Source organism: Oncorhynchus mykiss, chromosome 26 (assembly GCF_013265735.2).
Source record: "Oncorhynchus mykiss isolate Arlee chromosome 26, USDA_OmykA_1.1, whole genome shotgun sequence".
NCBI classification, from domain to species: Eukaryota; Metazoa; Chordata; class Actinopteri; order Salmoniformes; family Salmonidae; genus Oncorhynchus; species Oncorhynchus mykiss.
In genome coordinates this window covers 34,374,947-34,402,806 of record NC_048590.1, presented here as the reverse complement: position 1 = coordinate 34,402,806, position 27,860 = coordinate 34,374,947, and the positions used below count along the sequence as shown (strand labels likewise).

Genomic DNA, 27,860 nt, shown 5'->3' with positions numbered 1-27,860 from the left:
AGGAAGTGATAACTTTGGGCAGGAAGTCTCATATGTGCTGCATAAGAATCACATTTCCAGCTATTTATACAGATAATTTGCATAGAGTAGGAACTCTCATTACATTGCAAATCAAATGACTAATGCTGCATTTATTTTTAAAACATGGCCGTTTATGCATGCACACATGAAAGTCATTTGTTCTCTAGCAGCATTTGTTACTGTCTACATCCTGCGGTGTGAAGGTTTTGTTTGATTCTTCAAAAGCCAACCGAACAAAGTTATTAATCTAGATTGGCACTGGTCTTTAATTTCTCCGATCAAAGACCTTCTCTCTCTGCCCTATTTTCCATCTGTCTACCCATTCTTTAAGCCCAGAAATATTTACTAGATTTAAAGGATGCCATATTTTCCTAACCTAAAATAGTTTTGGAATGATGATGATACTGAATGACTCATGTAATGCATGTTAACTTGAGGCCAATATCAGATTCAACGTATTTTCCAACTCTAAAATAGAGTAGAGTGAGATTGCAGATAACATTTGAAGCAAAATTAAACAAAAATAAACAGGAAACATTCAGCGAAATAGTAGTTTGTCTTGTAGCTTGATATAACAATAGAATAAAACATTGATGTACATAAACTGTGTGCTGCCAGACATGAATGTTATTCAGTTGCCTTTTAGTAGGCCACTTTTGTTTACATGATGTGTCTTTGAACATTTGTTTGCGTGATATATCTTTGTGCATTTATTTTCTTGTACAGCACCAATTACTCCCAACGGCTTAAGCTGTAGTGTGAATTGCTTGTTTAGTCCTTCTCTGTGGTAATGCTATGCTTCTCTCTCCCCTCCCCCCTCTGCCCGGTAGGCCCTGGCTCGTGTGGCCGCCCCATCCTCATGTGCCACTCTCACAGACAAGAGCCCTTGGAGCTCTTCTGCGAGTCCTGTGACCTCATGTGCTGCAGCAGCTGTCACCTGTCCGCCCACAAGAACCACAGGTCAGTCCTTAGACACGGCACAAGGGCATTACAGTGAGGGGCTAACAGCAGGTTAAAAACCTCCTGCGTTGTGTCTGGTGCATATCTTCAACCTACCTAATTCTAATTCAGTCCATATGATACATTGCCCTGTTGCCTGTGATTTTGCAGCGCATTAGTGGTCCCAATAGTCCCTAACGTCATACAGTAACTATCCCTCAAGGATATGCTTGAAATGAAAGGGTGTAAAGTGGTGAGGTTAAGTGGTGTTTCTATTGTATTATTTGACCCACTGTGATATCTGTTTGTCCTCAGGCTGGTGCACATTGGAAAGGCCCTGCAGGACCAACAGTGGCAGTTTGAGAGCCTGATGGCTCAGGTGGAGGAGAGGAGGTCTGCAGTGGAGAGCACAGCCAAACAGATAGAGGACAGGTAAGCTCCGCTTGTACAATACATTACTGACAGATGTGTAGAATGATCAGGAGTATACACTGATCTCATAAAGCAAGTGTAAAGCCAACAGCTGGTGGTCTCAGAAACCTGGCTCAAATTTACCAGAGCAATGTTGACGACATGTATATGTCCTCTCAAAGATCATATACAATACACTCTCCAACTCTGAATGAAATACCCATCCAACATATGTAAAGCATCCAAGTGCAATAAAGCACTTATACACCACAATCCATCAACTGTTTTGGTTTCTCTGTCAGTAATCAGAATGTCATTTATTTTCTCTGTGTTCCTCTCAGGCTGCACGGTGTAAAGATCACGCAGAGGAAGGCTGAGAACCAGATTAAAATGGCAAAGATGATTATGATGAATGAGCTGAACAAACGGGCCAACCTATTAATAGAGCAACTGGAGGTAATGACTTTCCCTCTCTCTCCCTCTCTTTCTCTCCCTCTCTCCCTCTCTCTCTCTCTCTCTCTCTTCCTCTCTCTCTCTCTCCCTCCCTCCCCTCAGTCTCAGTGTTTCCAGGGGCATTCATTTCCAGTGTCTAGCTGACCATAAAGTACATGTTCCTAATCAGGAGCGCTCCCAACATTATCTAATCAGTTCTGACCGCTCGCAATGGAGAGGCAATAATGATCTGTCAAAAAAGCAGGGATCTTAGGAATGAAATCCGGTGAAAAACAAGCCATTGATTAGCCCCTCTCTTTCCATCTGTAATTCACTCCCTCTGTGCCAGCAATTACACGTGAGCATGTTTCTGTCTGCCTCTGTGTGTGTGTGTGTGTGTGTGTGTGTGTGTGTGTGTGTGTGTGTGTGTGTGTGTGTGTGTGTGTGTGTGTGTGTGTGTGTGTGTGTGTGTGTGTGTGTGTGTGTGTGTGTGTGTGTGTGTGTGCGTGCGTGCGTGCGTGTGTGTAGAAGATCTCGGAGGACTTCCAGCGGCGTCTGGAGGACCAGCTGCAGGGGGAGATAGAGATGTGCAGCCAGCTGGACCACGTGCAGAACTTCATCAGCTGGGCAACAGCCCACCACCTCAAGAACCCACTTCTCTTCAGCAGGGAGCTGGTAGGTCTGAAGGGACAGAAGGGTGGGCTTGCGGGTCAAACACAAGGCCATTTTTTTGCCGCTTGTAAAATACCATGCAATGTTCTTGTCTCATTTAAAAACAGAGTAAGAAAAAAGTTCATTAGTGCTTTTACATTACGCCTGTCCTCCTTTAGATTTCTCTCCAGATGCAGCGCCTGCTTGAACCCCCACTACACTCAGACGCCTGGCTCCCTGTGAAGATCAAGTTCAACTGGGATGCCAGCTACTGGACTAAGCAGATCTCAACTTTGGGTAAACTAAGGCTTAAAGGACTTGGCTGCAGTAGCTTGGCTGCAGTGACTGGTTGTAAACTGGTTGTATGTAATTATTGAAAGTGTTGCATTTAATGCCTTCCTACTGGAGACCTGGCCTGATTCCTAAACTACAAGTATCTCTGTTGTTCTAGGTCAGCTCACTGCAGAGGGTGGAAATCGCTCCTACTCTGAGGGCGTGGCCTTCCCCAGCATCCTGAGGCCCCAGCCTATCACCTGCTTGTCCCTGCCATCTGTGTGCCATGGAGGGCGGGACCAGGGCTGTGCCTTCCAGGCCTGCTGTCAGCCCCAGATGTGCTGCCTCCACTGCATACCCCCACAGCCAGCTGTGCAGCTGGACAAGAACCAGCGGGAACCCAACCCCTACTCCTCCAGGTGTGCCCAGTCCACCCTCAGCTCTCCCTCCCTGGCCCTGCACCAAAGTCAGCTGCTGAGGTGCTGGGGCCCTGACAGTCCTCCAGGTCCACCAGCTGTGGTGCCCTCCTCCATGCAGCGTCCCCAACAGCCAGCGCATCTCCCGGCTGCTGACCCAGGCTTGCTCAGCTCCAGCTCCAACAGTGGAGGTCTTGGACTCCAGCCCCCAGCCACAGCCCTCTACCAGCCTCAGATTCAGCCGCTTCCCGACACTCATGCACAGCCAGCCACAGATGGGGCCTGGGAAGGCCAGGGCCAGCAGGCCAGCAGAGAGAGAGAGCAGACTCCTGGGCAGCCAACTGTGGACAGAGAGGTGTTGACAGAGCAGATCCAGGAGGGGAGCAGGGAGAAGACACATGTACAGACAGGGGTGGACAGAGAGGTGCTGACAGATGGGATCCAGCAGCAGCAGCAGCAGCAACAGCAGCAGCAGCAGCAGCTCCTGTCTCCCCTAGTGGCCGAACTGACAGTGGAGCAGCAGGAGGAAGAGCAGCAGGAGGCCAGGACTACACAGCCATCCAGAGACTGCAGAGATGGCAGGGTGAGTTGACCAAAGCACACTATAATGAACATCAGAGATGCTTAAACCATATCAACGTAGTAAAGCTGTCCATGTTTGCTCAGCGATAGTGCACTTTTGGCCCACGTTGGAGTTCCCCCATTGTTGTCTGTTGACCAGAGAGTCGTATAGGTCCCACAACCTCATTTCGCTTTCACTCTGTTGACTCCCCAGTGGTCACACTTGTCCCTCCTCATTCTCTATGGCCTTATAGACCTCACCACACACTCTGAGCTCAGAGGTGTCAAAACACACAGTCTTGCTCACAAACACCTCTCAGACTAACAGTAGCACACATGCCTCAGCCCTGCCTCGCTTCTGGCCAAGCACACATACACGCACACATAAACCACAGGTCACACACCTGTCCTGAAGAGGATAGTGCAAGGTACAGCCATTGTTTCACTTCGGTTGTGCATTATGGCAGAATAAAAAGCCAATGGGTTGAGGGAAGGCTGGATACAGTAAATTAGTTTCATGGTGTTATAATTGTAGCTCAAAGCACATTGTACCGCAGGGAGCTTCGCATTATTGCAAGTCTTAAACCCAGGCTGACAGCAGTATTTCCTGTCTCAATATCTACATACAGCGGATATTGAAAAAATTTGGGCAATAACTTTGTTTACGCCAAATTATCAGTCACAGTGGTTGACAGCTGCCCTGAAAACAGATGGTGCTACAGAAACCTGACTGGCTTCCATTTGAAGAAGGGACTATGCTTAAGAAAGAGGCACACTAACACAATCAAAGCACCAGCTATGCTGAAATATATTTTTTAAAACTTAAGTGCAGCATTGCAGTAAAGCTAAAAAAAGATTCTACTGTTTATTATTAGTACCCTTGGTGCCAGGGATTGAGCAACCGAATGATCACTGATCAAAAATGTTCCTCCTGCATGATTAAAACAACAGAGGCACATGATTTCCGCCTTGCCAAGACACAGTGAGTGAAAGTGAGAAGAAAAAGCGCTTGGGCGCAGCCACATACGTACTTAACCTGGTAATAATGAGACACTTGGGGAATTGGTGGAGCTGGGAGGTTGATTTCAGCTCTGGGTACACTTCTCTCAGATACATCCCTGTCTTCTGTCTCGCTCCCTCTTCCTCTAGAAGAGGATTATAGCTTTTTTCTCCACATTTAGACTCCTTCACACCTCTCCTCGGGGCGCGGATCAGGTAAGTGTTTTAACCGAGTGGTAATTATGAGCACATGTTCTGTGTCAACTGGTCTAAATCTCCATGGTGTGTGGCGTGCTGTGAGAAATAAGACAGAGAAAAAAAGGGAGGGAAGGAGAGGTGAGAGGAAGAGGAGGGGTGAGAGGAAGAGGAGGGGTGCTGAGACACAGGCTAGTGCTCAAGCTTTGTCAGGCGTATGGCTGCATTAGCACAGAGACACAGTTGCTGGGGGCTTTTTGGAAAACTTGCATTAATGAAATGATGACGAGAGGAGAAGGCCAATGGAGGAGAGATGGAAAGAGAGTCTAATCTGTGATTAGTTAAACGAGCCTAGCTAACGCACTTCTGATGGTGGATTTACATACGATAGTTGGTGTTGTAACTAAGCCCTTCATTATCAGTAGAATAACGGTGTTGTGAGCAGTAGTGTGGGTCATCTCTCGCTGAAATGAATGGGCTTTGCAGCGATTGTGTTGTTTTTAATCAGACAGGCAGGGCTCACAGAATGGATTCTGAGTGGCGTCCTTAGTGCGTGTGATACTGAAGGTGGTTCTGCCACACACCTCCCACCAGCGCACTGTCTCTCTGTTGCTATGACATGAATAGATGCACCTGTGTAGTATGATGCTCAGTCAGCAACAGTAGAGTGTGCTAAGGCAGTCTGCTTTTGTGTTTCTGTGTCCTGACAGAGATCCACTTCACTGGAGATGTCTGTGACGACCCATGGGTTCAGTGTTGATGCTCAGAGCTGCAGGCCCAGCTCACTGTGTGGGAGGAAGAGTCGATCCCAGAGCATCCCACCAGAACTGGCAGGCCCCTCCAGCAGCCCTTCCACAGACAGGCCCCTGGGGGCCACCCACAGCTTAGCAACAGCAACAGCAGCCGTGGAACGGGGACGCATGGCAGACCAGGTAACCCATTAACCCATCAATGAACAGAGACCTGCTGCCATAGAGATCCTATAATTAATGTAATTCCATGCCTACTGCTACCAAGGAGAGTGCAGGTGAAAGGTCATGGCTGACTGGAGACAAGCAATTCTCAATAAATGACTGGCATTCTATTATAAGATTTTCAATGGACAATTAATGGACATTTTAATTGTGATCGAGGGTCATGCCTATTCTCTTCAACTTCCATTATTACATGTCAGCTTCTTAAGGCTGTCTAGCTGTTAAGGCTGTTCTGATCAGAGCTTTTATAAGAGACATGCCATTATACAGTTCCATTAGGGACATGACAGTATAGCTACAAAGAAAAGAACATTGTAAAAGAAAACAACATTCCAAATACTGTATCTAGTACAATATGTCAGATGAAAAAGCAATTTTAAGGCACAGTCTCAGCAGTTTGGGATTTGATTTTAAAGGGATACATATAAATGTGGCAGAAAGGTTTGGCTGTCAGACTTAAACCCTTGTTCTTGTTACACACTTGGCAATATAAATTCTTTGCAGAGGGTAAAACACATTACCAAAAAATAGAACTGATACAGCAATGAATCCATTTGCTTTTATTGCAAACAAATTGGACAAAGTTGCTAGTGTTGCTGTTTAAAGGTACATTTAACAAAATGACCTCTTTGGGTCAATCAGATTCCAGGTTTTTGGTGGCAAAGCCTTTTCTTGTTTTTGTCTCTGCAGTTGACTTTGTAGCATGATGTAGTACAATACCCATAATGTTTTGTAACGATATCTGGTTTATCTTACTAAACACATTCCTAAAGCTAACACTAAGGTGTCCCTCCTCCTTATTCTTACAGACTTTGGATGTAAAATATGGTTGGTGTCTGTGCTTGATATAGTAGTTGATGTTGATTATGACTGATTCCCTCCCTCAGCAGGGTTTTATGGATCTCAGGCGGAGGAGGCTGTCTTCTGATGGAGTGATACGATCTGTGGCCTCCCTGGAGAGATCCTTAGTCACTCCTCCCTCCAGAGGCCAGCCCAACCTACGCCTGTCACCTTTGACCATTTACAAGACAGAGCCTGGTACTGAGCTACTTACTTCCAAATATTATATACAGTGCCTTGCGAAAGTATTCGGCCCCCTTGAACTTTGCGACCTTTTGCCACATTTCTGGCTTCAAACATAAAGATATTAACTGTATTTTTTTGTGAAGAATCAACAACAAGTGGGACACAATCATGAAGTGGAACGACATTTATTGGATATTTCAAACTTTTTTAACAAATCAAAAACTGAAAAATTGGGCGTGCAAAATTATTCAGCCCCTTTACTTTCAGTGCAGCAAACTCTCTCCAGAAGTTCAGTGAGGATCTCTGAATGATCCAATGTTGACCTAAATGACTAATGATGATAAATACAATCCACCTGTGTGTAATCAAGTCTCCATATAAATGCACCTGCACTGTGATAGTCTCAGAGGTCCGTTAAAAGCGCAGAGAGCATCATGAAGAACAAGGAACACACCAGGCAGGTCCGAGATACTGTTGTGAAGAAGTTTAAAGCCGGATTTGGATACAAAAAGATTTCCCAAGCTTTAAACATCCCAAGGAGCACTGTGCAAGCGATAATATTGAAATGGAAGGAGTATCAGACCACTGCAAATCTACCAAGACCTGGCCGTCCCTCTAAACTTTCAGCTCATACAAGGAGAAGACTGATCAGAGATGCAGCCAAGAGGCCCATGATCACTCTGGATGAACTGCAGAGATCTACAGCTGAGATGGGAGACTCTGTCCATAGGACAACAATCAGTCGTATATTGCACAAATCTGGCCTTTATGGAAGAGTGGCAAGAAGAAAGCCATTTCTTAAAGATATCCATAAAAAGTGTTGTTTAAAGTTTGCCACAAGCCACCTGGGAGACACACCAAACATGTGGAAGAAGGTGCTCTGGTCAGATGAAACCAAAATTGAACTTTTTGGCAACAATGCAAAACGTTGTGTTTGGCGAAAAAGCAACACAGCTCATCACACTGAACACACCATCCCCACTGTCAAACATGGTGGTGGCAGCATCATGGTTTGGGCCTGCTTTTCTTCAGCAGGGACAGGGAAGATGGTTAAAATTGATGGGAAAATGGATGGAGCCAAATACAGGACCATTCTGGAAGAAAACCTGATGGAGTCTGCAAAAGACCTGAGACTGGGATGGAGATTTGTCTTCCAACAAGACAATGATCCAAAACATAAAGCAAAATCTACAATGGAATGGTTCAAAAATAAACATATCCAGGTGTTAGAATGGCCAAGTCAAAGTCCAGACCTGAATCCAATCGAGAATCTGTGGAAAGAACTGAAAACTGCTGTTCACAAATGCTCTCCATCCAACCTCACTGAGCTCGAGCTGTTTTGCAAGGAGTAATGGGAAAAAAATTCAGTCTCTCAATGTGCAAAACTGATAGAGACATACCCCAAGCGACTTACAGCTGTAATCGCAGCAAAAGGTGGCGCTACAAAGTATTAACTTAAGGGGGCTGAATAATTTTGCACGCCCAATTTTTCAGTTTTTGATTTGTTAAAAAAGTTTGAAATATCCAATAAATGTCGTTCCACTTCATGATTGTGTTCCACTTACTGTTGATTCTTCACAAAAAAATACAGTTTTATATCTTTATGTTTGAAGCCTGAAATGTGGCAAAAGGTCGCAAAGTTCAAGGGGGCCGAATACTTTCGCAAGGCACTGTATAAACATATGAACACTGAGAAATGAATACAATATCATCATCACTAATATCCAAATTCTGCTTTCACATCAGTTAAATGGATTCATCAAATTATTATTCTTTCTCCTGTTTACCAGATTATGTTTATGCATATGATGAGACTGGGCATGACGTCAAAGGAAAATGCAGAATACCAAGAAAGACTCCAGACAACAGGTACATTCTATTTAAACATCACACTAATCTTCAAAAAATTTGTTGAAGTCAAAAGGGGAAAAACTGCAGTTATGTGTCTTCACCACTTCCCTCTTCATACATCAGTGACAGGGAGGTTCAGAAGGAACCTGGGAGTTCCAGTTCCAAGGTTCCAGTGGTGTGTTTGGAAAGGCTGAAGATCCTGGTGTCTCGGATCCCACCACAGGGGCGGCGACAGAGTGACCCTCTGCCAGACACTGCAACAGAAAGGACCGGACCTGTTCCACAGAGGGGATGGAAGGACAAGATGACTGAGGTAGGCTCCACTAAAACACTGTGAACTCTCTTCTCTTCCAGAAAGCCTATGATGTTAGATTATACTAGTTTCATAACCACAATAAACATTATGTCTGAACTAGTTTTGTCCGCCAGCTGGTTCTTATAAGCGGCAGAAATTAGCCTGGAGAAGAGGTCTGAACTAAATTGCAATGTGTTTCAGATCACGGTAAAATACTACTGGCATGTTCTAAATGTCAAACTCTGTACTTTGTCTACAGGGAATATCAAAAGAAGCCAAGGTCGCAACAGTCAGCCTGTCTCTGGATAAACAATACTCAGAGAGACACACTATCAATCAATCTCTCCCACCTCTAGTAATCAATGATTGGCCTGAGCATGGAAGACACAGTCCTCACAAAGAGCTCACACTGCAAGTACCCGCCACTGACCTTGTATCACCTCCACCTTTCTCTGCACCTGACCTTGACTCTGACTCAGATCCCAGGTCAATCTCAGAAATAGTTTCTGACCCGGAACTGGACTCAGACCCACAACCAGAATCGGATCCCCAGCAAGAGTCTGACCCACAACCAGAATCTGACCCACAAGCTGAGTCTGCATCGGAGGTTGGTCTGGAATCAGTTGCTGATGAGGAATCTCCTGATGAGGCTGCTACAGAATCTGAACCTAGTGTGGAATCAGAACCTAGTGTGGAATCAGAACCTAGAGTGGAATCAGAAAGTAGTGAAGAATCAGAGAATGGTTTAGAATCAGAGAATGGTGAAGACCTGGATGCTGATGCGGAATCGGAGGCTGATATGGAATCAGACCTCCAACCTGACCCTGGCTCAGACCCCCGTTTTCCATCTGAAACACGTCCGGGATTAGATTCAGACCTGGAATCAGACTGTGCACAACCCCCTGAATCACAAGGGTCTGCAGAATCTGGACCAGATCTTGAATCGGAGCCAGACTCAGCCACTGACCCAGCCTCTATCACTCCTGACCCAGCCTCTCTAAGTCCTGAACCAGGAGTGGAGTCCCCTCCAGCCCAGAGGTCCCTGCATGCAGACCCTGGTCCACACATGCATTGTGAAGGAGCTGAGCAGGCCCTGCCTGTGGCAGAGACCATGGAGATGGAAAGTGAAGACTTCTGTGCCGTGTGTCTGATCGGAGGAGACCTTCTGTGCTGTGACCGCTGTCCCAAAGTATTCCACCTGTCCTGCCATGTGCCTGCTCTCCTCAGCTTCCCCACGTAAGTCATCTCACCACCATAAGTCATAGACTGGGTCCCAAATCGCATCCAATTCCCTTTATAATGCATTACTATTGACCAGGGCTCACAGGGCTCATGGGGCACATAAGGTTCATAGGGCTCATAGGGCTCATAGGGCTCATATGGCTCATAAGGCTCATAGGGCTCATAGAGCTCATAAGGTTCATAGGGCTCATAAGGCTCATAGGGCTCATAAGGCTCATAGGGCTCATAGGGCTCATAGGGCTCATAAGGCTCATAAGGCTCATAGGGCTCATAAGGCTCATAAGGCTCATAGGGCTCATAGGGCTCATAAGGCTCATAGGGCTCATAAGGCTCATAGGGCTCATAAGGCTCATAGGGCTCATAAGGCTCTGGTCAAAAGTAGAATAAGGGCCATTTGTGACGCCTCACTTCTCTCATCCATCAGTCTTGTCTACACTACTGCTCTGTGGTTGAAGATGCCAATGTCTGCCTCTGTGTCCTCTTCCACTTCAGGGGTGACTGGGTGTGTACCTTCTGCAGAGATATCCTGCAGCCAGAGGTGGAGTATGACTGTGAGAACCAGAGGCTGGCTGCAGAATGTTCAGGAAAGCCACTACCTCATGGTCTCTCTGCTTGTGACCAGAGAGTAAGTATTATTCTTCATTATGAAAATGTAAATCAACTGACACTGGACTCAACATATTACTGGTAATGACCAGTCAGTAGTGTCAAGGAGGGCTCAATGTCTTCTGTAAGTGGGGTTTCACACCTACTAGTTACAGTAAATGTTATTTATCGTAAGAAATCAATGTTGTCCCCCCTCTGTAGAAATGTGAGAGGTTGACTCTGTTGATCTGCAGCAACATGCTAAGTGCTCCCTTCCATGAGCCGGTCAGTCCACTGGTAAGTGATCCCAATCTTATTCTTAATCAGCATGTTAGTATTCACAATACTCTGCAAAAACACAGTGATCTGGTTTAATAAAACATGTTTTGAAACCTAGGCTCGCCACTACTACCAGATAATCAAAAGGCCCATGGATCTGTCTGTGATCAGGGCCAAACTGAGCAAGAGGAGCACTCACCACTACTATTCACCTGAGGAATTTGTGTCTGATGTCTCCCTCATGTTCAGGAACTGTGCAAAGTTCAATTATGTAAGTTATATAGATTAATAATAATAATTGAGTGATAGAGGTTCAACTGTATATATTGACCACTCTTTCAGTGCTATATTGCAAATGCATATTTTATTGTATAATTTACATTATTAAATGTCCCACAATGCAATTGTAAGTACTGATCTGGGTCACAGTAGTAAAACCTGAGATGAGCTGTGTTTAATTTCTGGTTTCTCTGTCTGTCCTCCAGCCGGACTCAGAGGTGGCCCAGGCAGGTCGCAGCCTGGAGATGTTTTTCAGCTCCAGACTCAGGGAGGTGTTCCCAGACAGGGCCTTCCCTGCAGCCGAGGATGACTCCGACAGCGATGAGTACGACGAGGTGTACAGAGCAGCTGAGGGAGGCTTCCCCTGGCCAGAGAAGAGAGAGCAGTGCCACAGGAAGAGGAAGAGGAGGCACTCTCTCAGCTGGAGGAAGCATAACTTCTAGTTGTAGGCAGTGAAGCAGAGCCTATCACTGGCTATTTTGAAGGACAGTATGACATGATATTGCACTGGACGTTTCCATCCAAGAGAGGAAGCTGAGTTTTTATGAAGGGATTGTATGTACATATTTACATTTTGAGAATTGTACTTCTTCATTATAAAGGTTATCTGCTCTTAATTTGGACTGATATTTGTGTCAAATATTATTGTATAAGTATAATCTGACTTACATCTTTATACTTAATATGCCTTTATAAACTGCGTTTCTGGTATTTGTTTTTTGTTTCAGATATATTTGGAGATTCTACCTATATTTGGAGATTCTCCATCATATATATAGCAAAACCTACAAGGTCAGTATTGATAAATGGTAAACATATTTATAAATGTTAAACTCTACAATATCTTGTATATCAATATTGAATGTTTTCAGTGGCTAAATGATTGCAGGCAATTAGTAAATACAGACTATTAATGTTAATATTTCTGTCTTGCATTTAATATATATATATATATATATATATATATATATATATATATATATATGTCTCTCTGTCCTATATGCACTTGAAGTACAGTATAGAATGTTATGTATGGCCTCCCTTTTTTTACGGTAATGATTTGAGTGACTGACAGAGGGCGCCCTAGCAGCAATGACTGAGAACAAAGGAAAAGGTTAAGTTCATATTGAACCAAGGGGGTATTCAAAGAAGATTAAGATAAATACAAAAATGAACATACCTTTAGTTGAAATTGCCACAATAGTATTGCAAGGCACGTATGCTTTAGATTGGCATTTGTTCAATCCTAATGAAATCCTACTTCATTAGGATAAGGCCAGTATTAATAATGATTATTTCTCAGGCTTAATGGGAGTGGAAGGTATTTGATCCAGTGTGAATAAGTAGAAAGAGCTGGAGAAGTTAAGAGAGACTTAAGAGTAATGTTATGTTATTTCAACTTTCTGTAGTTTCTATGTAGAATGTACATGTTAGTTTTTCATTTATGTAAAATGGCTGCTGCAATACGGTAGAGCTGGCTGTATTTTTTTAAAGGTTGCTGCAAATTAATAGCTGAAATTAACTGTCGGATCAAGCTAAGTTTGCTATTTGAATAAACAAACGGACTTAAAACAATTGTAGGTATTTTTTCTCTGTAGTATTTCATTTGGACTTTTCAATATGGACTATCTCTGCTTCCATCTCTAATATTGAATCCTAAACGCTACAAAGACCCTCTCAGAGTTAACTGGTATCAAGAAATGTCCATTTAATAAAGAATAGTTGAAAAGAAAAGTGCTCTATTTGAAACGGTCCTTGCTATTCTTCTACGATTCCTTTTGATTCCTCATTTCTATCCTGTCTGAAGTTATTTTATGGGGTCATGGAAATAATAAATGTCTATCTTTAACCAACAACGGCATGTTTTGTATCAACATAGTCTTCTTGCTAGTTACTACCTAAAATATATGTAATAAGCTTAAAGGTATGCTGAGTAATTTCCTGAGTTTTGGGGGATTTGACAGAATGGGGTTGTGATTACTTGCCAACAGTCAAGTGTCAGTCAGTCTCCCACCACTTCTCCATATGGGTTGCCTACTGGAGACAGAGCAACAGTGGGAATTAATGCAGAAGACTTCTCAGGATTGTGAGTTTGTTATTCAAACCATGAAGGAAAATAATCTCCTAAAATAACCACATTTATGTTGATGTAAGCTATTTCACAACTTCTTTCATCTTCCTTTATTTACAGCAGCTTGTCATATCCAAGAAAGATAACATGCCTTACTAAATATTTCATGGAGATAAAAAAGTGTTTAAAAGTTGCTGTGTCAGCCTACCATGCAGACTTTCCTCAAAGCCCTGATTCTCTGTTTGTCCAAAACTTTTCCTACCTAAAAGTTATTTTCTCTTAATGAGTTAGAACATTATGCGTTGCCTGAAACCCTTCAAATCATTCACTTTGAGTGTAATCTTCCATTAAAGGTGATTCACAGGGTCCTTATGGTTGCTTATGGTCGAGGGCAGTGAATGATGTATGATTAATCCTGGCTCCCTTTGAAAACCACCGGCTAGTCCCGACCAATTTTCAAATTCAATTATCCTCGATAGTCTTGATTGAACCATTATGCAGACATTAAAGCATTCCACACTGAAATGTTTCACTAAAGGCACAAGAATAATCTGCCGTTGGGGCAGCAGGTAGCCTAGTGGTTAGAGCGTTGGGCCAGTAACCAAAAGGTTACTAGAGCGAATCCCCGAGCTGACAAGGTACAAATATGTTGTTCTGCTCCTGAACAAGGCAGTTAACCCACTGTTCCTAGGTCGTTATAAATAAGAATTTGTTCTTAACTGACTTGCCTAGTTAAATAACAGAGCAGCCTGGTGGATACAGGGCCGACTCTAGCCTTTTGGGGGCCCTAAGCATAATTTGGTTGGTTTTACAACTACTTCTCTGCAATTCTACACATTTTGCCATGACTTATACCATGTTAATATGATATCTGAGTGAGAATGACTAACAAAATCAATTGAGGTCCCCTGGGCATGTGCCCGGTCGGTAATTCGACCATGATTAAGATAAGATATACTTTATTAGTCCATACAAGATGGAAATTAGTATTCTGTTTTTATCCAACCTGAAATTACAAGAGAAAAACTGCTGATGCACAACCAAATTCTGAAATTGCACCTTGTGTTTTCTACTATTCTAACTCTCAACAGTGGGTCGGGGGTCCCCTAGCTATTGCGGGGCCTTAAGTGGTTGCTTATGTCGCTTATACCTGGGGCTGGCCCTGGCTGGACTGTAATGAGGACACAGCCTGATTCTGTGAGTGGTGAGCAGTGAGAAGCGATGCTGTCTTGACTGTGGGCTAGCTAGCAGCAGACTGGTGGGTCTTCGCATCACAGAGAGGGGAGTGGTCTTTTGGACAGCTCAGACATTTCCATCATTGACCGTAAGTCATTTTCTCTCGAGACGCAATCATGGCAGCCTATTAATGATGATAGGATCATCTTAATGTGGGGGAGTCTGGAAAAGACTTTAGCAGTTGTGAGCAACAAGATGATAAAACACACTGTAGTCTTGGCAAAACAATCTCATAGTACACTAACCACCATCATTAAGTATTAACTAAAGAATACGATCTTTGCTCCTTTCATCCTCGCTCTAACCATACGTTTGAATGTTTTAATCAAGGAAAAGCATGATGGATTTAATGGATTTGCATGTCCACTGAAATCCATGTAGTTAGGCCAAAGAGGAGTCTTTCAAAAGTTAAGAAATCCTAAGCCCAAAATTCTAATGAAAAAAGCTAACTATAAATAGAATTTCAGCAAGGAGCACTTAAAACGTGCCAACTTTAGCACCTAGAGGCTGACCAGCAGTGATTCATTTGTATCAAAAGACCTCTCACATATATTCCCGTCTAAAAATGTACTGGATCAAAAGTGAATTACTTGCCCCTCCAAGTGGTTGCAGTTCTCCCTTGATGAAAGGAACCAAGCTGGGTTACTTGTTCCATCCCAAGAGATGACATCATCTTTCCTTCCTGAGAGAAACACATTTGCTCTCAGTAAATCTTATTATTCCAGTGAATCCTGCCCCACCACCCCACGGATGCATTCCAAATGGCATCTTATTTCCTACAAAGTGTATTAATTTTGACCAGAGCCATACGAGCCATGGTCCAAAGAAGTGCACTATACAGGGAATTGGGTGCCATTTGGGATGCACAATCTCACTCCAATAGACTCATTCTGGTTCATCTCTACAGACAGTATCCTGATGAGTCTTCAATCAGATCAGAGTGCTGTCTGGGAGAATTCCCTCAATACCTGCAGGATTAAGACGCTGATTGTCTGGCTGCTGTCCTGACAATGCTGGAGGGTGATCCTGCTCCCAGGAGGTTCTCCTGAAGACAGACATGATGTAATCACTCAGCCTGCAGTGTGTAAACCTCTCTTTACCCTGGAAATGCTGCTCTGCTGCTGGCCCCTGTCTCAGATCAAGAGCACACATCACTTTTTTCTTAACATTACCAATAAAGGATAACATTTTTGCGGGACTAGTGGTGTTTTTCCCCCCTTTTTTCTGCAAGTAAAAATGATGTGATTACTACTCAACTTTAGGGGAATGGTGTAGTTCATAAACGTTCCAAACCTTATGAACTACCTCCTTACTCTATTTGGTATTGTGATGCTTGTTTTTGATTAGCCACACATATGGGAGCAGGGATTTATTTTAATAGGTAAATCGGCAGCATTGCTTTTAAGGGGAGCCCCAAGTGTTTTGTATGTGGTGAAGTCATGTGTTATTGTCGAATAACAATAGTTCGACTCCCTCGATGCATTTGGGGTAATAGTCCCAAGTGGCAGTTTGAGATCAGTTCATGGCTGTTTCTGGAGAGAAGTTGGTATGAACAGCGATTGTCTGCCTGACAACATGAGGGATTTCCGGCTGAAGGTTAAAAGTCTCCTATGACTGTGGGTTGATACACTTCCACAAGTCCAGAGCCATTAGGGTATGGTAGGGCCCAAACTGCAGTCTAGGGACTGGATCTGAAAGACATAAATAATACACTAAATACGGTTGTTGAGGGACAATCGTCTTCATTTGTGTGTTTTCAAGAGTACCACTCTCTGGTTGTTATTTCATGAGAGCTCTTAGATAATAGCTGGTACAGTATATAGAAACATGGCCTAATAAGTGACAAGGGCATTGTTGTTACCTGTTTTTACTCCATCCACCATTATAGGCATTCCCCCAGCCGTTTTGTTCTGTCTTGTATTCTACCTGATTCTACCTGATCCTCCTCTGATAAAGGTAGTTGCGTAACACAGCATCACATCTTCCAGTCTAGCTGTTTATTGTCACTCTCACACCATAAAGTGCTGGCTTCATTGATTGTCATAATGTGATGTTGTCTGCTTTGAATTTGTCCAAAGTGTCCTTTTTCTGTTCAGTGTTCAGTCTTGTCTCCCTGCTGTGCTTCCCTCAGTGTAGCTTATTGATTTGATTCTACTCATGGAACAATCAGGCAACAATGTGCTGCATCATTTTTGGTCCTGGGCACATTTTAAGCCTTTTATTCCTGGGGTCTGCGACCTTTCAGGTAACAGACGTAAAATGAAACATAACAGGATAATTATGCGACACCCCTGTGAACTTTAGTCAAAAATGACAGTGGTAGACAGTGGTAGACAGTGGTAGACATGGGGAAAAACAGCCGGTGGAAAAAATACAAATAAATGAATGGACTTTTTGACGTGAAGCAGTCCATGAAATTGAAGTTTGGAGAATTTAATGAATTTCTTAGTTCTTTTTGAACTGTGGGGGGAAAAAGGGAAAGTGGATTGTTGTACCTCCCTTTCAAAGGTACTGAACCCGGCAATCAAACCATGCCTCATACGTTGGACATATGTTGGCATTTAATGCTGTGCAGTTGGAGCTTATGTGTTAGCCATGGTAATTGGGAGGTATCAGCGGTATTAACTGTTTCTGGTCTCCCTAAAGGCCTGTCCATCCCCACAGCACGGCAAATGTGCAACAGCTTACATAGTGTGTACCCAGAGGCCGGGACTGTAGGCTGGTACAGTGAATGTGAAAGAGCCATATAGAAAGCATCAAAGTTTTGTCTTGTTAGATGTCTGCATTGTAAATTGCACATCAAAGATATTACAATTTTCTGCCATGTCCTGAGTGGGGAAAACAATAAATGAAAGAAAGTAATAAAATTATCTGGAAAATATACACTGCTCAAAAAAATAAAGGGAACACTAAAATAACACATCCTAGATCTGAATGAATTAAATATTCTTATTAAATACTTTTTTCTTTACATAGTTGAATGTGATGACAACAAAATCACACAAAATGTATCAATGGAAATCAAATGTATCAACCCATGGAGGTCTGGATTTGGAGTCACACAAACTTAAAGTGGAAAAGCACACTACAGGCTGATCCAACCTTGATGTAATGTCCTTAAAACAAGTCAAAATGAGGCTCAGTAGTGTGTGTGGCCTCCACTTGCCTGTATGACCTCCCTCTAACGCCTGGGCATGCTCCTGATGAGGTGGCGGATGGTCTCCTGAGGGATCTCCTCCCAGACCTGGACTAAAGCATCCGCCAACTCCTGGACAGTCTGTGGTGCAACGTGGCGTTGGTGGATGGAGCGAGACATGATGTCCCAGATGTGCTCAATTGGATTCAGGTCTGGGGAACGGGCGGGCCAGTCCATAGCATCAATGCCTTCCTCTTGCAGGAACTGCTGACACACTCCAGCCACATGAGGTCTAGCACTGTCTTGCATTAGGAGGAACCCAGGGCCAACCGCACCAGCATATGGTCTCACAAGGGGTCTGAGGATCTCATCTCGGTACCTAATGGCAGTCAGGCTACCTCTGGCGAGCACATGGAGGGCTGTGCGGCCCCCCAAAGAAATGCCACCCCACACCATGACTGACCCACCCCCAAACCGGTCATGCTGGAGGATGTTGCAGGCAGCAGAACGTTCTCCACGGCGTCTCCAGACTCTGTCATGTCTGTCACATGTGCTCAGTGTGAACCTGCTTTCATCTGTGAAGAGCACAGGGCGCCAGTGGTGAATTTGCCAATCGTCCTGCACGGTGTTGTGTTGTAAGCACAACCCCCACCTGTGGACGTCGGGCCCTCATACCACCCTCATGGAGTCTGTTTCTGTTTGAGCAGACACATACACATTTGTGGCCTGCTGGAGGTAATTTTGCAGGGCTCTGGCAGTGCTCCTCCTGCTCCTCCTTGCACAAAGGCGGAGGTAGCGGTCCTGCTGCTGGGTTGTTGCCCTCCTACGGCCTCCTCCACGTCTCCTGATGTACTGGCCTGTCTCCTGGTAGCGCCTCCATGCTCTGGACACTACGCTGACAGACACAGCAAACCTTCTTGCCACATCCTGGATGAGCTGCAATACCTGAGCCACTTGTGTGGGTTGTAGACTCTGTCTCATGCTACCACTAGAGTGAAAGCACCGCCAGCATTCAAAAGTGACCAAAACATCAGCCAGGAAGCATTGGAACTGAGAAGTGGTCTGTAGTCACCACCTGCAGAACCACTCCTTTATTGGGGGTGTCTTGCGAATTACCTATAATTTCCACCTGTTGTCTATTCCATTTGCACAACAGCATGTGAAATGTATTGTCAATCAGTGTTGCTTCCTAAGTGGACAGTTTGATTTCACAGTGTGATTGACTTGGAGTTACATTGTGTTGTTTAAGTGTTCCCTTTATTTTTTTGAGCAGTGTATTAATTTTTTAAAAGTTATATCGAGTGCCATCTCTCCCCGTAGTTACTATTAATGTTTTAACTGGAAAGGAGCAAGAGAGATTCTTAAGGTATTCAGTGTTGTGGTGACCTCTGTGTAATCCAACTTGGCACTCTCCTCATTAGGTGGGAGGGGACATGAAACACTATGTATGTTTTCCTTTTTTCCACAGGCATCTGTTGTGGCTGAGCAGTTCTTACAAGCACAGTTGTAATCCTGATACCGCCTAACGTACATGACAGCAGCAAGAAAGAGAGCTCAGCTAGTCCTTCTCAGCAGCTCACCTCGTCTGCAGACATGAATGACATCAAGTTGGCTTTGCTGGGCAGCGAGGGAGCAGGGAAGTCAGGTAAGTGTCTGAATGAATAATGTATGTATTTGCATCATTAAGTATTTCTTTAACTGCCTAGTTTCTTGTATTTGACTGTAGAGGCTTGCAAGGTCTCCCAAACGAACAGAACAATTGAACTGCTTATTTCTATGCTTTGCATACGAACGTGTAATTTCCCTCACTGTAAACAGTGTAACATTCTACAGAGTAGCCGTGACCAGAGGGAAATGATCACCTAGACAGATAGATAGAGATCGCTGCATGAGCTCCAAGCACAATGTTTTTAGATCATAACTCTAGAAGAGGAATGAAGTTGCTAGATTTATGTAAGGTTTTGGAGAGAGGAAATGAAGATTGATGGTTGGAACATGCGTCTAATTGATGAGGAATTATTTTTCTTGTAAGGCAGGGGAAAGTGCGATCCCTCAGGCTAACTGGAACATGTTCACCCAAGGTCTCTTGAGAGAGAGAGAAATGATACTGCGGTAGAAACTAATAAAAGTAGATGCAGGAGAAAGCCCACTGCAGTGTTCAATCCACATGGAGGGGAGAGTGGTGAAGTGCACAATAGGAAAACACCATGACTGAACAGCCCTGTTTTAGCTTACCAAACAACTGTTCAGGGTTCCACTACTAAGACCAAAGTATCCAAGCCTAGATTCAACTATTTGTTGTTTATGTTCTTGTTTCCTGTATATTAATACGCCTGTCTTACCCACGTCACATTTCTCCCTCTCCAGCTGTTCTGGTAAGGTTTCTGACAAAACGTTTCATTGGAGAATATGCCTCCAACGCCAGTGAGTACACAGATTTCTCACCCATATTTAATGTAGGGTAGTAATGTTTTTACAATGTCATATAGATATGCTCTCAGGACATAAAAATGCAATCTGTTGTATTCACAGTTACAGTCTGTTGCTACTGGCTGTTCACCAATGTCATCAACTTAGGAAGTAAAACGTTTGATTACTTTATTACCCCTGGGAGTCTGACATTAATTGAAACACACATATTGCACAGTACAAGATCCACCAGGAAGTTAAGTAAGGTTCACACAGGCATTTTAATTGTGAGTGAATTTTAAGTAATCCTATACTGATTGGACTATTCAAATGATTCTTCAAGTTCACATACAGTACATACACTATGTGTTAAGACATGTTTTGGTTTAATGTGATATGCTTTGCCGAGGGTGACTTATAATTTCTGAATGAAGTCATTGGCATGTTGACTTGTTCCCATTAGTCATCATTTGTTTAACATGCTGGAAGATGGCTGCATTTGATGTTACAGTTTACACAGGTACCCCTGTACCTGTGTAGGTACCCATATGTACTTCAGACCTTTCCCTTAAATGAATTAACTCAGTTTACTTCATCAGAACAATCATGGCCTGGATGTTTGAGGCTTACAGTAATCATTATTTCATGGGAGAAGTCTGTACATTACTATTTACATCAGATATGAACTATTGCACGTTTCCTATTACAATAAGTATGCTTTGAACTTGTGTTACAGACTCCTTATACCGTAAAAGGCTCTCCATCGAAGGAAGACTGTTACACTTGGAAGTATTTGATCCGTGTTCACAGGTATCTGATCTGTCCCCTGCATATATTCATATATTTTTAACCATAGTATCTGATGGCATACGAAATATATTGTATGTTGTGTTCTGATGTGATTTATGATATTCCCCTGTAGCTCAGAACACACTGTACACAATGAACAGCCCATGGAAAGCTGAGACAGGCAGCACTAGAACATGTTGACTGCTTATGCAGCTGCATATGGTACCCTTTATTCCCAAACGTTGGGTTTTATTATGATTCCCCCAGGCTCAGGTAACAGGATGTGCCTTGTTTCATCTATTCACTTTTTAGGGTCTGTGTGAGTGGTACTCTGCATTAGGGGTTCCCAAACTTTTTCACTCGGGCCCCCCTTCCAGCATTGGGGAACATACCGAGCCCCCCCGTGTGTGTGCACACGTGCCACATCTATTTCTATGGGCACAAGCACTGTTCATGACACAAACTGTTCACACCCCTCTTGTTGGTGGAGAGAATTTTGCAGGTTTATAGCTTATTTCCTGCAATTGTACACATTTTGTCATGGGGTGCAAAGAAAATGTAACAGTTTTAAAGCACATTTTCTTGCAATTCTAATGTGTCTAATGCCTTATGTGTATTCGTGATATTTGAGTGACAAAAAAATTACAACAATATCTATGGGTTAGAAAACATTAGCTGACATGGGCTAGTTGATCTGGACATTTCTGACAAGTTATAAATATCTCTCTAAGGTATTCAATGATTGACATGACAAGAGGAATACTGATGATGCACTACCCAATTGCACCTTGTGCATTCTACTATTATACATTTCAGGAATAAGTTTAAAGCCAGATTGAGTCCCCCCCCCCCGCCGACCCGGGGCGCGCCCCACAGTTTGGGAACTACTGCTGTACAGTACATGTCTTTCTCTGGTTTATTTCCTGTTTTATGGAACAAAAGAAGTCATGCACTGTTGACATGCCTTTGACTTGCCCCCAATCCCTCTTTCCCTAAAACATGTGTACTGTAAATATTGGACTATAAATCATGCCTTCCTGTATTACACTTATTTATTATATTCTACTGGACCATTTATTTTATGTTCATATTCTTAACTTTTATTGTTGTTGAGAAGGAACCTGTAAGTAAGCATTTCGTTGGACGGTGTATACCATTTGTATCCCGTACATAGGACTAATAAAACTTGAAACTATCATTTCTAAGGGTCAGTGCTATCCAGGCTCCTTTGGACAACCATACCCTAAACCCTAACCTTAACCCCTACCCTTACCCATAACCCTTACCTAATCTTGTCCATTTGAAAATGTCAACTTCAATGGCGTAGGGGACATCCCAAGGATTCCAGATAGCATGGACCAATTTGTAAGCTCCTGTGGCAAGTCTTTTTCAAGTTGACTAGATGGCGCTGACAGACACGGTTGCCCCGTTTCTAGCTCCTAGACAACTATGTATAAGCACTTTGCTGCACCTGCCATAACACCTGCAAGTCTGTGTACGCAACCAATAAACTTTGATATGATTTAAACACATGCTTATACTCAACAGCTTCATCTCCCACTACTTTTCTCATTTTCCATAGTTCTCTGAGGGGTGAGGCTACCTAATAAAATGAACCTCCAATAAATAGTTTAAAGGTTTTGCACAGTTACCCTATTACCTGTCAAGACCAACGCTGGAGATGAGAAGCAGGTATGGGGAGTTAACATTTAATCAGGAACAGACAGGCAACACAACAGGACCAGCATCAGCACACGGGTAAACAACGACAAACGACAATTAATGCTGAAGTAGGGAACAGAGCGGGGAACCAGACAGATATAGGGGAGGTAATGACAGTGGTAATTGAGTCCAATAGTCGCTGATGCGTGTGAGGGGGGAAGGCAGGTGTGCGTAATGATGTTGGCAGAAGTGCGTAATGCTGGGGAGCCTGGTGCCTTCAAGCGCCAGGGAGGGGGAGCGGGAGCAGGCGTAACAGTAGACAACCCATCTAGGGGCGACACCCAGCATCCCACCTGGGCGAGACTGACAGGCCGGCAGAACCACAGGTGCTGGACAAGCCGGCTGGACGTAAACTCCCAACGAACCAGCTGAGGCATAGGAGCCCGACAATCTGGCTGGGGCCCGAAAGCTTGTCGATCCCGCTGAGGCATGGGAGCACGACGAGGCCCGTCGTGGGATGAGCGTCTTCCGAGCCAACCGGGGCAAGAACCTCTCGAGCAAGCTAGAGCATGACAGCCCAACGAGTTGGCTTAGGCACCACTGGTTCCATCGGTGGCGCCCCCCCGGGCCCGATGTCACCACCAACCCGGAACACCAGCACTCCCCAATGCTTCGCATGATGGCTTCAACATTCTGTAAAGACCGACGCTGGAGATGAGAAGCAGGTACAGGGAGTCAACATTTAATCAGGAACAGACAGGTAACACAACAGGCGCAGCATCAGCACACCGGTAAACAATGACAAACGACAATTAATGCTGAAGCAGGGAACAGAGCGGGTAACCAGACAGATATAGGGGAGGTAATGACAGAGGTGATTGAGTCCAGGTGAGTCCAATAATCCCTGATGCTTGTGACGGGGGAAGGCAGGTGTGTGTAATGATGGTGGCAGGAGTGTGTAATGCTGGGGAGCCTGGCGTCTTTGAGCGCCAGGGAGGGGGAGCGGGAGCAGGGGTGACAATTTCCCATGTAAAATAGCCTTTGAGTGACCAAAACATAATTCATAATATTTTTCCCATTAGTTTACATAAGTCAGGTAGGATGTGTGAGGATGTGTTTGATCTGTCCACCCCCTGTCCCCTGCCCTGTCAGAGTGGAGAGAGCAGATGTATCCTGGAAGAGCCGGTGGAGTGGGCCGATGGATTTATCGTGGTGTACAACATCAGCGACCGAACGTCCTTCCTCAACGCCCAAAACATCCTATGTCAGATCAAAGATGCCCGCGGAGAGAGCTGCAAGGGGTGAGTGATTGTGACCTGCGACCCAGGGCCTGATGCCTACCGGAGGGAAGGGATTGGGCTTTGATGAATTAATGATTCCCATTCCTGGACTGATGTTTAGGTACACACCATTTAAAGTGGCAGATTCCAACATGATTTTAACATTGACTTCTATTTTCTCTATGGTACAACAAAGTGAACACAAAAGGCAGCTGTCTGTGATAGAAGTGTAGGCTTTTCCTTCTCAATAAACATGTTTTGTAGGATTTACAACCTCATGGCTCGCCATAGTTAATTATATGAGTCAATTATTTCTCATGCTCAATTGAATTTGCCCCAGAACGGCTTGTATCCAATTTTCTCAGAGGCGTTAATTAAAACATGATTAAATACTAGAGGAACTATTGGGATTCCACTGGACATTTGTTACAGGACTTTAAGTGAAAGTAGGTTGCAGCCAGTCGACGGACACTGTGTGGAAGAGTGAGCTGGGACAGCTTGAGATGGTAAAGACTCACATATGGCTCACAAAATGACATGGGTGGTCAGGCCTAAGTTGTGTAGCGGGATTTTACTCCAGCTGGGTCCTGATGGTTTGACACTCCACGAAATGGATGTGAAGCAGAAGTCACCCTCACTGTATATCAAAAGAGTACTTTGGGCGAGGGTCTGTCTGCATTATATAAACTCTTTGTAACTTCACTGAAGCCACCACTTGGCCTACTTGGTTCGTTTTCCTTTGATACTTTGGGCTGCTTCAATAAACATTGCACTAGTTTACAAAGCCTTACTAATTCAGATGAATGTGATGAACGTCAGATGAAATTCATGATGAATCAGCAGAAACACATTTTGATAAAGTTTATGGTCATTTTAAGGAAAGTTTAAGGGAGATTTTTGACCATGCCGTGCCTGTTTTGGACAGAGAGATGGACAAGATGGACATCCCAATCTGCCTGGTGGGGAACAAGCAGGACCTGTGCCACGCCCGTCAAGTGTTTGAGGAAGAGGGCCGTGCCTTGGCTCAGGAGCACAGATGCCACTTCCAGGAGGTTTCTGCAGCAGAGGACTACCTGGAGATATCCAACCTCTTCACCAAGCTCATCCGCCACGTCATGGATCACCTGAAGTACCGGGCCGACCTCCGTCGCTACAGTGGCTCTAAGTCCATGGCCAAGCTCATCAACAATGTCTTCGGCAAGAGGAGGAAATCTGTCTGAAGGTGGGGTGCTCATGTGGACGTTGATGGGATGTTTGATCGGGATGACTTGTGTTTATATAGACATGTTGTGGACGCCTAGGTTGTTGATTCTGATGAACACTTCTTGGGACAGAGACAGCTCTGTAAGTATGAATGACATACGTCCTAGTCCAGACTTTACAGTGGTGGAAAAAGTACTCAAATGTCATACTTGAGTAGAAGTAAAGATACCTTAATAGAAAAGTAAAAGTGAAAGTCACCCAGTAAAATACTACTTGAGTAAAAGTCTAAAAGAATTTGGTTTTCAAATATACTTAAGCATCAAAGTAAAAGTATGAATAATTTCAAATTCCTTATATTATGCAAACCAGATGGCACAATTTTTAAATATGGTTTTATTTACGGATAGCCAGAGGCACACTCCAACACTCATTAATTTACAAATGTGGCATTTCTGTTTAGGTGGTCTGCCAGATCAGAGGCAGTAGAGATGACAAGCAATGTTCTCTTGATAAGTGTGTGAATTGGATCATTTTCCTGTCTAAATGTAATGATTACTTTCAGGTATCAGAGAAAATGTATGGAGTAAAAAGTACATTATTTTCTGTAGGAATGTAGTGAAGTAAAAGTAAAAGTTGTCAAAAATATAAATAGTAAAGTAAAGTACAGATACCCCAAAAAACTACTTAAGTAGCACTTAAGTCACTTTGCCATTCAGATCTTCTTATGTTTTTATTTTTCCTTCTTGATATTCTAAATCCCATGTTGCCAGTAGAGTATCCTTCAACGCTTAAGTTCCTTTCTAATTCCAAACTATTTAAGGAAAATTACTTTCCAAAAGTTGTTTTATGGATCTAAGAGCACAACATATTTGAGCTTGCATCAAGGAATGTGCACCAATGTCTTAACGTACATTCCACCTCTGAGGGGGCAGTAATAAGGTGAGAACTACGGGTAAATTGGCTCACTAACAACATCTTCACAAAAATCTCTATTGAATTTCTGCTGTGGCAGTATTACATGGGCTGTTTCTAATTTTAAGCTGTAACAATGGGTCAAATTGCTTTTCCGTGGACAGGAACGTAAGCAGCTGGTATATTCATTCCTTACATAGTAGGAAAGGAATGTGCAGCTATTTGTTTTGCATGTATATAGTCTGTTGATTTCCTGTATTCAATGTGTTTGCTGCTGTATTACTTTGGATAGTATGAGCAAATGTCTGTGATTGTGTTATGCATAAAATCAAACATTCCCTCTCATTCTTGATTCTAGTTGAAAATTACCCACTGGGCACAGATGTGAATTCAATGTCTATTCCACGTTGGTTCAACGTGATTCAACCAGTGTGTACCCTGTGGGTGATTATGCCTGGTGTGGACCAACTTGCAATTAAAGAGCTATTTGGGGGTATGAGTATTGTGTGAATTATTCAATTAACTAAATAATGTCCCATTTGTATTATGTGGTTTAAAGTCAATGATTCAGCTACGCTCCAATAGTTTGTTCTGGTGAAACACCTTGCTTTTTTTCATCCAATAATTATGTTGAATAGTGCTTTGAATATGAATCAAATGTAAAACAACCCACAATTAGCATACCAGTCCTTGCTTTGGAGTCTCATTAAAACCGACTGTTGGTAAGGTAATGTGTATACAACCCAGCTCAGACCTGCAAGGCTTAACTGCTGTGCTTGGAATTTAGGGTACTGTTTTCATGTGATCAGCCATCTCATCTAGTAATCATTATCTTTGAAAAGAGCAGAAAACATTGATTTAACTCAGCTTGTAATGTCTTTAAATGTCTGTCCAAAATGTTATCCCCACGTTTGAAATGCTGTTTCAGTTTGGCTCAGTTCTTAATAAGGAATTTAATATCACAATAATATTTTGTCTTTTACATTCTGTTGTATTTAGAAAATGTGGTCAAAAGTATATCATACAAGCATCACTCTTTCAAATGTGCAACAATAATTAATGGTTACAATGGACAGTCCAAAAACGGCCAAAATGCCCAAACAGTGGAAGCTATTAAAGTGGGGGACTCAAAGGAGCTCTGGAATCTAGTAACACTTACAATCTGTTTGATGATCTTGTCTTTACTTTTAAGATTAAAAGTTGTGGTCATGCTACAGTAACAGCGATTGCATTTTGTCAAAAATAATGTCACTATAATAGTCAGAAACTGCCAACTTGGCATTTAGGTAGGTCTAAAAATGTGTACTGCAAGGAGGTCCAAATACCACTATCACATTTAAACTATACCGTTCCCTCCTAAAGCTGATAATTGGAAATATGAATTTTTGAATTTTACAAAAACGGAATCGCAACAAAATAAACACATTGACGCCAATAATTTAGATATCACTTTTCTCCACTAGATGGAGACTAATCACCATGTAGGCGGATAGGCCACCCTGTGACGTCTGCGGACGTAAACTATAGTGCTTTTCAGTTTGATTCACCATAGTCATAGACTTTATTCTTATCTTCATGAAATGTGTGAAAAGAAATAGGTTTACTATTCAAAACATGTATGACAATTCCTATACCTTAACAGCGATACATTAATTATGTATTTCTATAAGAATATACATTTCCTTTAGCAGAGCATTCAAATGAAGTGTTGCTGTTGGTAGAGATTATGATTT

The 27,860-nt window shown here is 43.3% G+C and overlaps 2 protein-coding genes across 7 annotated transcripts in view; both read left to right on the top strand.

Annotated features, from left to right (window-relative positions):
- The window catches only part of LOC110506687 (tripartite motif-containing protein 66), a 28,344-nt gene extending 15,186 nt beyond the window's left edge, over window positions 1-13,158 (top strand). For 4 of the 6 annotated variants that reach the window (XM_036963334.1, XM_036963333.1, XM_036963338.1 and 1 more), the window contains 15 exons: window positions 852-981; window positions 1,276-1,392; window positions 1,713-1,827; window positions 2,332-2,478; window positions 2,634-2,751; window positions 2,906-3,726; window positions 5,609-5,830; window positions 6,760-6,910; window positions 8,689-8,767; window positions 8,873-9,062; window positions 9,304-10,280; window positions 10,779-10,911; window positions 11,094-11,168; window positions 11,269-11,421; window positions 11,636-13,158. In XM_036963334.1, the coding sequence (XP_036819229.1) occupies window positions 852-981; window positions 1,276-1,392; window positions 1,713-1,827; window positions 2,332-2,478; window positions 2,634-2,751; window positions 2,906-3,726; window positions 5,609-5,830; window positions 6,760-6,910; window positions 8,689-8,767; window positions 8,873-9,062; window positions 9,304-10,280; window positions 10,779-10,911; window positions 11,094-11,168; window positions 11,269-11,421; window positions 11,636-11,872 (3,665 nt within the window). In that variant the 3' untranslated portion in view covers window positions 11,873-13,158. The remainder of the gene's footprint in view (window positions 1-851; window positions 982-1,275; window positions 1,393-1,712; window positions 1,828-2,331; window positions 2,479-2,633; window positions 2,752-2,905; window positions 3,727-5,608; window positions 5,831-6,759; window positions 6,911-8,688; window positions 8,768-8,872; window positions 9,063-9,303; window positions 10,281-10,778; window positions 10,912-11,093; window positions 11,169-11,268; window positions 11,422-11,635) is intronic. The other 2 variants (XM_036963337.1, XM_036963336.1) reach the window with 2 other exon arrangements.
- Window positions 12,152-26,621, top strand: LOC110506686 (ras-related and estrogen-regulated growth inhibitor-like protein). Its single transcript, XM_021586478.2, has 6 exons — window positions 12,152-12,221; window positions 19,341-19,517; window positions 20,240-20,296; window positions 21,018-21,091; window positions 23,885-24,033; window positions 24,938-26,621. The coding sequence occupies exons 2-6, from the start codon at window positions 19,466-19,468 to the stop codon at window positions 25,230-25,232; spliced, it is 627 nt and encodes a 208-aa protein (XP_021442153.1). The 5' UTR covers window positions 12,152-12,221; window positions 19,341-19,465; the 3' UTR covers window positions 25,233-26,621.
- Window positions 26,622-27,860: the final 1,239 nt, after the last annotated feature.

What these genes read in the sequence shown, in the direction of transcription:
- LOC110506686 (XM_021586478.2), top strand. Translation starts at nt 19,466, where the DNA reads ATGAATGACATCAAGTTGGCTTTGCTGGGCAGCGAGGGAGCAGGGAAG. An exon ending in CGAGGGAGCAGGGAAGTCAG is followed by an intron (nt 19,518 to 20,239) that starts GTAAGTGTCTGA and finishes CTCCCTCTCCAG; the next exon opens with CTGTTCTGGTAAGGTTTCTG. An exon ending in TATTTGATCCGTGTTCACAG is followed by an intron (nt 21,092 to 23,884) that starts GTATCTGATCTG and finishes CTGCCCTGTCAG; the next exon opens with AGTGGAGAGAGCAGATGTAT.